Genomic DNA, 13,269 nt, shown 5'->3' on the forward strand with positions numbered 1-13,269 from the left:
TAAATAATTAATTAAAATAAGAAAGCTTATCCCACGTCTGTCACACTGAGAAAGTGGAAAATCTCATAATCCACTCTCATTGAGGGCTCAGTGTTTGGCTCTGATACTATTTGTAACAACTCAAGCCCAGAGCTAACAGATATTATCCTCTTTCAACTTTTCCTCGAGGGGAATAGGGAATCTCACAATCCATTCTCCTTGGGGGCTCCGTGTTATATCATTTATAATAGCTCAAGTTCACTGTTAATGTATATTATCATCTTTGAACTTTTACTTAAGGGGAGTAGGGAATCTCACAATCCACTCTCCTCGAGCACTCCATGTTTGGCTTTGATATCATTTGTAACAGCTCAAACTCACTGCTAACAAATATTATCTTCTTTGAACTTTTCCTTGAGGGGAGTGGGAATCTCATAATTCACTCTCCTCGAGGGCTCTGCGTTTGGCGCTGATACCATTTGTAACAACTGAACCCCATCACTAACATATATTCTTTGGATTAGGGAGAAGTTTCCATTCCCTTATAAGAATGTTTGGTTGCCGTCCCCAACCAATGTGAAATCTCATATATTTCTTACATGGAAAATTAATAAAATATTTCTTACGAGATGTATATTTCTAATCAATATTGCACCTTTAAACGTTGTATCATATGTTGAAGATTAGTCCTTATTATGATATGAAACAAACGTTTTGAATCCATAATCTATTTACTAAACGAGTTTAAGTTATTATCACAAGCAATTAAGGGATCATGACTATCATCACATTCAACAATACTAGCCTAACTAGAACTTTTAGTTAATTTTCTCGATTTTTTATTTGAACCCTGTTATTAAGTTTTCATATCATATCCTATATGATATAGGAGATATTGTCCGTTTTTTGTCCTATTACCTATAGTCGTCAGTCTCACATTTTAAAATATAATATAGAAGATACTGTCCGCTTTGGTTCGTTAAAACGCATCGAATGGAGAAAGATTTCCAAACCATTATAAGAAATGTTTTGTTTTCCTCTCCAACCCCCGTGAGATCTCACATATCTACTATTAAAAGTCGATGATATTTTAAAGACTTGTGTAGGTTAAAATATTATTGTCATTGGTTAGGTAGCTTTCAATTTTTGAATTAAATGGTCTTTTGAGTAAGTTGACTTACAAGTCAAGAATATATTAATAAAAATATTTGAAAAGAAAAAAATAAATTAAATTAAAATGAAAGGGATGGAAAGCGTATCGATGGTGTCGGTGTTTGAAAATTATATATAACTATGTTTGGTGTTATATGAAAATTATATTTTTATTTATTTTAGGAAATAAACGAATAAAACAATCTAAACTAATTCAAAATATCACTAAAAATATTTTTAAGTGTTAAGATTCAAAGTCGGGAGAGAATCAACCCGAAATCATACGTTAAAGTCTCGAAACAATTACTTTATGGAAAACGAAGTGATCGAACGACAAGGTTGACTTGGAAGCAGCTATACCGAAGCGTAACAGCTCATTGGCATTAGTTAGGTAGCTTTCATTTTTTTTTTTTTTTTTGGTATTAAATTGTGTTTGAGTCATTGACTTAACAAGTCAATAATATATTAATACAAATATTTGAAAAGAAAAAAATTAAATTAAATTAAAGAGAAGGGAATGTATTATGTCGATAAATAATATGTTTAAAAATTAAATATAACGTTATACGAGAATATTGTCACAATTTCATATAAATAAATTTCACGATACTATTTATGTATACATTGAACCATCATTCAAATTTTATGAGAAAAAATTATGTTTGTATTTATTTTAGGAAATTAATGAGTAAAACGTTCAAATTAATTCAAAATATCATATTTCACAGCCCATCCTTAACAGATATTATTTGCTTTGATCCGTTATATAATGTATCGTTGTTGGCATCATAGTTTTAAAATGTTCATCTCTCTAACTGATGTGGGATCTCACAATCCACTCCCTTGAGGTGTCTGCTTTGGCTCGTTACATATCGTCTTCAGCCTCACGATTTTAAAACGTTCTCCTCTCCAACTGATATGGGATCTCACAATCCATCACTTGCGCCAGTGTCTTCGCTGACACACCTCCCAATGCCTAGCTCTGATACCATTTGTAACAGCTCAATCTCACCGCTAACATATATTATCTGCTTTGACTCGTTATGTATCGTTGTTAGCATCATAATTTTAAAATGTTCCTCTCTCAATCCACCCCCTTGAGGTGTCCACTTTGGCTCGTTACATATCGTCGTCAGTCTCACGGTTTTAAAACATTCTCCTCTCCAATCGATGTGGGTTCTCACAATCCATCCCTTGGGCGAGTGTCTTCGCTAACACACTTTCGATTGCCTAACTCTGATACCATTTGTAACCGCTCATTCTCACTACTAATAGATATTGTTTGCTTCAGCCTGTTACGTATCGCTGTCAGTCTCACGGTTTTAAAATACGTCTATTAGTGAAAAGTTTCCACACTCGTATAAGAAATGCTTCGTTATTCTCTCTCACCCATGTGAAATCTATTAATTAATTAATTAATCGATTATATTTAAAATAGAATTGCAAATAAAAAATAAGAGCAAGTTAGAAAAGGTAGACAAAGAAATATATTATCTCTATAACTATATCCATGAATCTTTTACCAAGGGTATTATATTGAAATATATTCTATAGAGTCCTAACTAAATCCGTTAAGATTTGATTAACTAGTACTTTCGATCCCATCTATATTTTTAGGACTTTCAATCTCACTTTTATTTCTTATTCTTAATATGATATCAGAGCATCGTTCTTAATAATTAAGAACGCTCTCTCATTTCTATCTCTAAATTTGTTGCACGAACCAACCCTTTAAGATTTGATGAATTCACCAACTTCACTAACATTGCTGCAGCACTTGCTGCACCGGCCGCCGTTTTTGGTACCGCAGCAACCATGCTGGCAACCACCAACAGGACCGTGACCCCTGCAACTGTCAATGTAATTACCACAGCCGGGGTTGTCATCGACGCCACTGCCGCTGCCGTTACCTCCTCGGCTATACTTGGTCTGTAAAAGGTCTCTTGCGGCCACTTCTGAGGAGATGTCGACCACGATGACGCCCAAGACAAGACCCAAAAATGCAAATGCCTTAATGAAATTGGAACTCATTTCTTTCTTTCTCTAAAATCTTGTAATTTGGAGAGGGAATGAGGAGATCTTGCACCCTTTCTTAATCTATTTAAAGGCGGAAATGGCAAAATGAACCAAATTAAAAAGTTTACTTTTTTGACCTAATATCACTGATGTCGAAGATTGTCGGGGAATTCCACGTTGACTAATTTAGGAAATGATCATGAGTTTATAAGTAAGGATACATCTCCACTGGTACGACGCCTTTTAGGGAAGCCCAAAGCAAAGCTATGAAAACTTATGCTCAAAGTGAATAATATCGTACCATTGTGGAGAGCTGACAACTGACCCGATTATCTAATCAAAACTATAAAAGTTAGGTTGAGTTAGATTTTTTCGGTTGGGTAGGTTGAACTTTTGAAAAACTGAAAAATATAGGGCAATTCCCTAGTTAGACATTTTTTTTTTGTCGAGTTATAATCCTATTTTTAAAATCATTAGAGGATTAAGAATATTTTGATGTTTGTAAATAGCTGGTGATGTGTTGTAACTTGTGATGAGTTGTAAATTCTATTGGAGTTGCTGGAGTCACCAACCCAACCAATTTGAAGTTTCAATTTGGTCCGAAAGATTTTTCAATCCAATCTGTGTATACTATTACTTTCAACTTCAAAATTGGTTCTAAAACATTTGATTGAAGGAGTTTTTTTTTTTCTTATTGAAATAAGAACAAAAATGATACAACAAACTTCAAACGTAAGAATTGAAAATACACGTGATATGATTTATAATATCATCCATGTAAATTGACATGACAATTTTTGAGTAAAAATTGATTACGTAAATTATTGTGACGATATCTTTTGAAATAAAATAAATAGAGATACCGATCTTTATTTTTTACATAGTTGTAAATCTTTCTAACTTGGTGTATGATTTTTCTTATTTTTTTTTTGTCTGGGAGAGTTGTGATCCATTCTTTCAAATGGTAAATTATTATGTTTGGTAGAGGTAGATGTCAATTATTGTATTAAAGGGTCCTTCCACCAATATCTAGTCAATCATAGAAAATTTGAAAAGAAAAAAGGGACTAATTTCACTACAAATTCTATTATTATGTCCTTTGGACTTTATGACTTTCATATTTATGTTAAATAAAGATAGTGTTTTAGCTTAAGATTAATTACAAGTAATTCATATACCTTAAAAAATATAATGTTTTTTTTTTAATCTTTTTGATGTGACACCATAGATATTATTACTTTTGATAAAAATTTAACTTAAAAACATAATATATAGTTCTGAAAATAATATGATATTCATGTGACATGTTATTTCAAATTTAGAAATGATCCTTTTAATGACAATGGATTAGCAACAACGAAAGTAACGAGAAATACAAGTCCCCTAAAAATAATATTGAATAATATGTTTTGTCAAGTCAAAACTCGAACATATATATCATTTTTTTAATAGTTAATGAATTCTCAAATTCATAACTATAGGTCTATTTAGCCTCCGAGGTCAAGGTCCTGTAGGAAGCTACCTCGAACATGGGAGAGAATTCCGTTTAATCAGAAAATGGGGAGGGAGTGAAGATAAGTTTTTCTCCATTAACTAAGCGGGTCGAGGACGAATATTACATTCCCAACCTTATATATATATATATACACACAAAATTCTCGCTTTAATCCCGGCACAAATCAATAGAAAATTTTGTAAAAATAGAAAATGAAATAGGTGGGAATTGAGATGTTTTCACGGTCTCCGCCCGTGCTCCATGTACATCTCTATTCATAACGGACTATTTTGGTCTAATCGAACTGATCCAAAACTGAAGTTTCTCGATTTCCATTAAAAATTAAACCAATTTATTCAATTGAAAGTGAGAGAGGGAGAGAGAAGGAGAGTAAGTCAACTAAAACCTGGGCCAACAACCGCATGTGTTCAATTCTTTGGCTGTTCTTGAAAAATATTTTAGAAAATAAGGCTAGAATAACTTTTGGAATATGTTTGCAATGCATTGGCTAGCAATCAATAAAAACACAACAATAATTGTGATAATATTCATAGCATATAACTTCGGAATAAATTTTTCCACTAGTTTGGTACCTTATAAATAGGGTTTTAATTTGAAAAATAAAGCACCAGGCTAGCAGTTTTAAAACGAGTTCGTTAGAAGAAATTTCCACACCCTTCTGAGAAATGTTTCGTTTCTCTCTAACTAATGTGAGATCTCACAATCTACTCTTTTGAAGCCTAGCGTCCTCGCTAGCACACCACTCGGTGTTTGACTTTGATATCATTTATAACAGCCCAAACTCACTGCTAGTAGATATTGTCCGCTTTGACCCGTTACATATCGCCGTCAACCTCACAGTTTTAAAATGCGTCTATTAGAGGGAGGTTTCTACATTGTTACAAGGAAAGGTTAAATTTCAACGAGCATTAAAAAAGAAACAAATTTTAAGATTTACCTTTGGTAGTCTTAATAAGACAACCTTAATCGTAGCACTGTATGATTGAACAATTTGTTTACTAGGACTTGTTTTACCTATCTTATTATGCATGTACCTTCAACCAAGAGAGAAACATATTGCATCACCGATTATTGAAATACTAGTCTTAAAAATGAATTATTAAGGCTAAGTCAAATTATAAAAAGTATATGAAAAGAATATAAAAAAGTGTTAGAATTAGAAGAAAGAAATTATAGGAACAATATTTCACATGATTATTTAATTAACTTATACAATAAAGCTCAAAATACACACAATTAATCTCTTTAGTAGAGAGCTTACATGGACACGAACAAGCCTTCACAACTCAAGCATAATAATGCATTTATTCATAACTTACACAATCACTATAACATTGACTTGAACCAACCCCATTTTCAATTGTTAGGCTTGGCTTGTGGATCTTCATTAACATCCTCATCAGCCGAGCAACCGTGACGACAATGGTGGCGGTGCCTGTGGTGGTGCCTGTGGTGATGCCTGTGCCCATGGTGGCCTCCCCCGAAACGACGCTTGTCATCCTCGATTCCATCTCCGTTAGTCTCCATCACGGCTTCTTCAACTGTATGATATAATCAAAGCCCTAGGAATAGTAAGCTAAGTCCATAATTTAAATGTAATCATTAACGATATCATCGAACGAACATATGAAATAAAATTTTACCGCTCTTTAGACCTCTTGCGGTAGCTGAAGCCTCCTCCGAGGAGAGGAGGATGACAATGGTGAAAAGGAGGCCGAGGATGATGAAAGCTTTAGAATTCATTTTAAACGCCCGAGCTAAAGAAATACGGAGAAAGTTGTAGAAGGGATGAGAAGATTAGTAGAATTTTGAATGTATTTATAGGAGAAGATAGGAAGATGGGTTTCATTGGATTTAAATGGCAATTAAAGATTGTCCCTACTATATAGTTGAGTTGGTGTGCAATGGTTTCAATTTTGTTTGGAGATAAGTTTAGTTGATATTTCTCCAAAAATTTGAATGGATAGCAACAGTACCTATGGATAGCCACCAAAATTTTAAAAATATATTTTTATTCTTAATTTTTTAAAATTATTGTGGAAAACAAGGTTAGCACACCTCTTTAGACTTTTCTTTTCAGATTTTCTCTCAACGTTTTTAAAACGCGTATGTTCGAAGAGGTTCCACACCTTTATAAAGAATGTTTTGTTCACTTCTCCAAACGATGTAGGATCTCACAATCCACCTACCTTCAGGGCCTAGTGTTCTTGCTAGCACTCGTTATTCTCTCTAATTGACGTGGAATCTCACAATTCATCCATCTTTGGGGCCTAACGTCCTCGTTGGCACTCGTTCTTCTCTTCAATCGATGTGGGATCATACAATCCACCCCCATTAAGGGTCCAACGTCTTCGCTGACATACCGCTCGGTGTCCACCCCTTATTTACGCATAAAATAGTTACATTATGTATATGATAGCGACTTTAGATTAGTAAAATCTAAAGCAGTTACAAATATAATAGAATTATATAGGGGATAATGGGTAAAAATTGAAAGATATACATGACATTATTTACAACATTATTCACATTCATGGATAGGTGGTTGGATATATAGAAAATGATTTTAATGATATAGATTGATATTAAATAAATGGTTACAACGATCTAAATCTTCTACATAGCTATAGATGATGTCACCTACGTTTTTTTAATTTTTATCTACATAAATTATTTACACGTTATATTTTAATAAAAATATATTTGTTAATATTAAAATTAGTATTCCATGCAAGCCCTATCCCACTTGGTAAACTAGGCGGCTACTCGTGCAATGGAAAATAATTTGGGTTTTGGTAGTTGAATGTCCAATCAATAATAAACAATGGCAATTAAGTTTGATTTATTATTTGACGTTGTCGTTTTCAAATATGCCTATTAGTTAATGCACATGTTATCAAATTAGAGATAAAAGAGATATCCATGTGGAGGGGCATTTTCGTCCTCGACTCGTTTCAATTTTCATTTTCGTAAAACTTTTCATTTCCTTTTTCGATTCAACATGAAAATTTTTCGCTATTTTTCATGTTTTCAAAAAATTATTCTTTTTAATGAATAATTTCTATTTTTTAATATAAATTTTATTTAAAAATATAATATAATGTTCTACTAACCTAGGGTGGTCAGCAAAGTAAACAAAGTTATTGGAAAGACATGATTAGTTTACAATCTCTTAGCCGAGTTTTCATAATATAAAACATATTTCAAGTACCACTAATGAATGTTATCTGCTTTAGCCTGTTACGTATCGTTGTTAACCTCATAGTTTTAAAACGCATCTGGTAAATAGGGTTTCCATACTCTTATAAGAAATTTTTTGTTCTCCTCTCTAATCGATGTAGGATCTCTCCATCCACGCTCTTGAGGTCTCAGCATTCTCACTAGCATACTGCCCTGTGACTAGGTCTTACATTTGTAACAACCCAAGCTCACTATTAGTAGATATTGTCCGTTTTAGTCCGTTACGTATCGTCATAGGCTGCATGGTTTAAAACACATCTGTTAAAAAGAAGTTTCTACACCCTCATAAGAAATGTTTTATTCCCATTTCCAAAACAAGGTGGATTGAGAGATCCCACATAGTTGGAGAATTAACTCAAGTGCCAAATTATCCTCGACTGTTCAAAATTTTTTTTACTTCGTTGAAACCTAGCAAATAAGCAAAACTTCTCATTCGTTTTCTTATAAAGGAAGAATTTATGAGAGAAGAACGTGAACCAGAGACATTTTTTTACAAAAGTATTTTTGAAAATATTTGAATGACCGAGGATAACTGTGACACTTGAATTTTTTTTTTCCATTCAATATATCACACGAGAATGAATCAACATTTCTATTATACCATAAAAATTTGATATACAAGGCAACAAAATACAACTAAATGAATATAATATTAATAATAAGTATTTTAACCTATTTTAAAAAATATGATACTTAGAACCTGCCTCCTTTCATTCATAATTGTACGTTCCTCTATTACAAGAATCATTGAAGGAAGCGATCACAATATAGTTGTATAGTTGTAACAGTCGGGTTCGAAAATCTATAAATTTATTAATATCTGTCCATATCCATGTTTGAAATACTTTTACCGTTTGTCTCTTCTTCATCTAATGTCGTAAAATTGTTAGTTGCCAACTATACCTTCTCGTAACATATTTAAAAGTTGTAGCAACAAATTATATTAAATAATTCAAAATAATAACTTTTAATTATATCATCATTTATATATATAAAATACAGTGACTTTTAACGATTGAAATGTGTTCACGTGATAGAGATACCTAAAAACGTCTCGATTTGATCGGCATGAACTCAAATTTTTAGCATACATTAAAAACCAAATACAAAAGGAAACCTAAGCCATTCCATTCCCCATGCATTTATTACTCAAACTTCACTCACACACTAACCAAGCACAAACCTTAGGGCTTTGCACCCTCCACCACTTCACCAGGGTAGCTGCAGCACCTGTAGCCACATCGACCATACCGGCAACTGTGGCCATTGTGGCCACTGTAGCCACGACGGCCGCCATAGCCACCATGGCCATAACCACCACCTTGGTAACCACCATGATCATGGCTTCCATAACCTCTATCATATTTGGCATCCTTTATGCCATTGATCTCCACCCTCACCTCTACAACATAAAATTTATCAGTAAATAAACCTTTCACATTTTTTTTAAGAAAGTTCTTATCGTATAAGACTCATCATTGTCCTTTTCCGACGTTTTCGCTAGGTCTCTAGCAGACACCTCGGAAGAGATGAGGAGAACGAAAGCGAAAAAAAGATCGAGGAAAACAAAAGCCTTGAAACTCATTTTTGTGGGTAGTAAGAGATTTGTTTTTGAAGATGAGATGAGTAACTGCCTCATTCTAAATCTAAATGTATTTATAGTCACCAGAGTAGAGAGACTATGTAATAGTTCAACTCCACCCCTAGTATATATTGTCCACTTTAATGAGTTATCTATTGTTATCTGTCTTATGATTTTAAAATGCATGGAGAGGTTTCCATACTTTTATAAAAAAAAATGTTTTGTATCTCTCTCCACAACTAACGTGAGATCTCACAATATATATAATGCTTGGTTGGAGAGAGGAACGAAACATTATTTATAATGATGTGGAAATCTCTCCTTAGTAGATGCGTTTTGAAATCATGAGGCTCATGATGACGATACGTAATAGATCAAACCAAACAATATCTACTAACAATCCACTTGGACTATTAGCGATGGAGAGAATTTATACCTGGCAATTAAAAGATAACCCATAATTTAGTTGGGTGTTAATCTATTTTGAAATGAGACTTCAAAATCTTATATTTAGAAAAAAATATAAATATAAATATAAATAATATATTTGCTCGACTTAAAAAAAAAAAAAACACGTGATGAATTAGCTCAACACAAACCTCAAACGCACTTCTTAAGAATCAAGCAAAGATTAAAGAAGAGTTTGCTTCTTAAGAATCAAGCAAAGATTAAAGAAGAGTTTGCATCAATATACTGCATACTTCAATAGCACGTGCTGAACAAGTATGATCATACTATATGGCAACCAATCGACCAAGTTGAAGTTTTGGACGGATTGAGTGATAATTATGTGCATAATTTCTTTTGCCACTAGTTTGGTACCTTACAAATAAGGTTTCAATTTAAAGGATTGCTGCAATTAATACCCCATCAATTAGCTACGTTTCATTTTTATTTAAAATTGTGTTTGCTTTATAAGTGGATGAGATTATTTTTGTAGGTATTAATTGCTACGTTCCATTACTCAATTTTATCCTTAAATTCGATTATTTTAATGAAAAATTATTTGAAGAGGCTTCCAAAACAAGGCTGACAATTTAAAATAATATCACGATTTTGTAGTTAGGTTCATGGTTTTAAAATGAGTTTGTTTGGAAGGATTCCAAGCCCTTACAAGAAATATTTTGTTCACCTATTTAATTGATGTGGGATCCCACAATTCACTCCTGTGGAGTCCAGCATCCTCGGTAGTACACCGCTCGGTGTTTGACTTTGATATCATTTATAATAGCTCAAACTCACCGCTAACAGATATTGTCCGCTTTGACTCGTTACATATCGCTGTCAGTCTCACAATTTTAAAACACATCTATTAGGGGAGAGGTTTCCACACTGTTATAAAGAATGTTTCGTTCTCCTTTCCTAACGTTGGATCTCAACAAGCCTTAAAAAAGAAACAAATTTTAAGATTTACCTTTGATAGTCTTAATGAGACAACTTTAATGGTAGCATTGTCTGATTGAATACTTTGTCTACTACGACTTGTTACACGTATCTAATTATACATGCACCTTCAACCAAGAGAGAAATAGCATCATCCATAATTGATATACTAATCATAAAAATGAATTATTAAGGCTATGTTAAACTTTTAAAAAGTATATGAAAAGAATATAAAAAAGTGTTAGAATTAAAAAAAAAAAAAAAGAAATTATTAGGAACAATATTTCACATGATTATATAATTAACTTATACAATAAAGCTTAAAATACACACAATTAATCTCAACAGTAGAGATTAACTAATGCCCTTGTCGTTGGGTAAGCTTACATGGACACGAACAAGCCTTCACAACTCAAGCATAATAAGGCATTTATTCATAACTTATACAATCACTATAACATTGACTTGAACCAACATAGTTTTCAATTGTTAGGCTTGGCTTGTGGATCTTCATTAACATCCTCATCATCATAGCAACCGTGACGACAATGGTAGCGCCTGTGGTGCTGGTGCTTGTTGTGGTAGTACATGTCACGATGCCTGAACCCTTCGATTCCATCTCCATTAGTCTCCATCACGGCTTCTTCAACTATATGATATAATCAAAGCCCTAGGAATAGTAAGCTAAGTCCATAATTTAAACATAATCATTAACGATATCATCGAATGAACATATGGATTAAAATTTTACCGTTCTTTAGCCTCTCGCGATAGCTATAGCCTCCTCCAAGGAGAGGAGGATGACAACGGCGAAAAGGAGGCCGAGGATGATAAAAACTTTAGAATTCATTGTAAACGCTCGAGCTAAAGAAATACGGAGAAAGTTGTAGAAGGGATGAGAAGATTAGCAAAATTTTGAATGTATTTATAAGAGAATATAGGAAGATGGACCATTGGATTTAAATGGAAATTAAAGATTGTCCCAATGGTTTCAATTTTGTTCGGGAGATGAGTTTTGTTGATATTTCTTCAAAAATTTGAATGGATAGCAATACCTATGGATAACCTTCTAAATTTATAAAATAAAGATATATATTTTATGCTTAATTTGAATGGATAGCAATACCTATGGATAGCCTCCTAAATTTAAAAAAAAAATTATGCTTAATTTTCAAAATTTATTGCATGAAACAACGCTCATTAAATGAGCAGCTCAAGTTCACGGTCCGTAGATATTGTCCTATTTATTTTCGGGTTTCTTCTTAAGGTTTTTAAAACGTGTTTGTTAGAGGAAGTTTCCACACCGTTGTAAAGAATGTTTTATTCTCTTCTCCAACCGATGTAGAATCTCACAATCCACCCATCTTCGGGATCCAGCGTTCTTGTTGGCACTCGTTCCTCTCCCCAATCGATGTGGTATCTCACAATTCACTCCCTTTCATGGCCCAACGTCCTCTTGCTAGCATACCGCCTGGTATCCACCCCTTATTTCTACCTAAAGTGATTATATTATGTATATAGTAACGACTTTAGGTTAGTGAAATCTAGGGTCGTTACAAATACAATAGAATCATATGGGGGAATAATGTGTAAAAATTGAAAGATATACATAACATCATTTTCAGCATTATTAACGTTCCTAGACACGTGGTTGATATATAGATAATGATTTCAATGATATATTGATATTAAATAAATGGCTACAACGATCTAAATCTTCTACATAATTACGGATGATATTAAGTTCGTTTTTGTTTTTTTTTTTTTATTTTGATCCACATAAATTATTTACATGTTTTATTTTAATAAAAATATATTTGTTTTGAGTGATATTAAAATTAGTATCCCATGCAAGGCCTATCCCAAGGAGGATTTATAAAAAATTTCATCCACGGCCGCCACCGTGACCATTGTGGCCGCCGTAGCCACCATGGCCATAACCTCCACGGCCGCCGTAACCACCACCGTGGTAACCACCATGATCATGGCCTCCATAACCTCTATCATATTTGGCATCCTCTATGCTATTGATCTCCAACCTCACCTCTACAACATAAAAATTTATCAATAGATAAACATTTCACATTTTTTAAAGAAAGTTCTTATATGATAAGACTCACCATTGTCCGTTTCCGAGGTCTTCGCCAGGTCTCTAGCGGACAACTCGGAAGAGATGAGGAAAACAAAGGCGAAAAGAAGACCAAAGAAAACAAAAGCCTTGGAACTCATTTTTGTGTGTAATAAGAGATTTGTTTTGGAAGATGGGATGAATAAGATGTGCATCACTCTAATATGTATTTATAGGCATCAATAGGGAGACTATGTAATAGTTCAAACCCACCGCTAGTATATATTGTCATCAGCCTTATGATTTTAGATTTTAAAACGGGTTTCCATACAT

At 33.4% G+C, this 13,269-nt stretch overlaps 4 protein-coding genes across 4 annotated transcripts; all 4 read right to left on the bottom strand.

Moving 5' to 3' along the window:
* Positions 1–2,862: 2,862 nt before the first annotated feature.
* Positions 2,863–3,162, bottom strand: LOC111437089 (glycine-rich protein DC7.1-like). The gene has a single exon (XM_023074924.1). It carries the CDS (start codon positions 3,160–3,162, stop codon positions 2,863–2,865), a length of 300 nt encoding a protein of 99 aa, XP_022930692.1.
* Positions 3,163–5,847: 2,685 nt separating this feature from the next.
* On the bottom strand, positions 5,848–6,482 carry LOC111437131 (glycine-rich protein DC7.1-like). Its single transcript, XM_023074981.1, has 2 exons — positions 6,307–6,482; positions 5,848–6,204 (listed from the first exon to the last, which is right to left on the bottom strand). Exons 1-2 carry the CDS (start codon positions 6,404–6,406, stop codon positions 6,020–6,022), a joined length of 285 nt encoding a protein of 94 aa, XP_022930749.1. The 5' UTR covers positions 6,407–6,482; the 3' UTR covers positions 5,848–6,019.
* Positions 6,483–9,071: 2,589 nt separating this feature from the next.
* Positions 9,072–9,488, bottom strand: LOC111437129 (cold and drought-regulated protein CORA-like). The gene is made up of 2 exons (XM_023074978.1): positions 9,376–9,488; positions 9,072–9,298 (listed from the first exon to the last, which is right to left on the bottom strand). Exons 1-2 carry the CDS (start codon positions 9,486–9,488, stop codon positions 9,088–9,090), a joined length of 324 nt encoding a protein of 107 aa, XP_022930746.1. The 3' UTR covers positions 9,072–9,087.
* Positions 9,489–12,753: 3,265 nt separating this feature from the next.
* Positions 12,754–13,126, bottom strand: LOC111437090 (cold and drought-regulated protein CORA-like). The gene is made up of 2 exons (XM_023074925.1): positions 12,989–13,126; positions 12,754–12,914 (listed from the first exon to the last, which is right to left on the bottom strand). The coding sequence occupies exons 1-2, from the start codon at positions 13,095–13,097 to the stop codon at positions 12,754–12,756; spliced, it is 270 nt and encodes an 89-aa protein (XP_022930693.1). The 5' UTR covers positions 13,098–13,126.
* Positions 13,127–13,269: the final 143 nt, after the last annotated feature.

The sequence above is a fragment of the Cucurbita moschata genome, unplaced genomic scaffold, assembly GCF_002738365.1.
Source record: "Cucurbita moschata cultivar Rifu unplaced genomic scaffold, Cmos_1.0 Cmo_Scf00062, whole genome shotgun sequence".
NCBI lineage: Eukaryota > Viridiplantae > Streptophyta > Magnoliopsida > Cucurbitales > Cucurbitaceae > Cucurbita > Cucurbita moschata.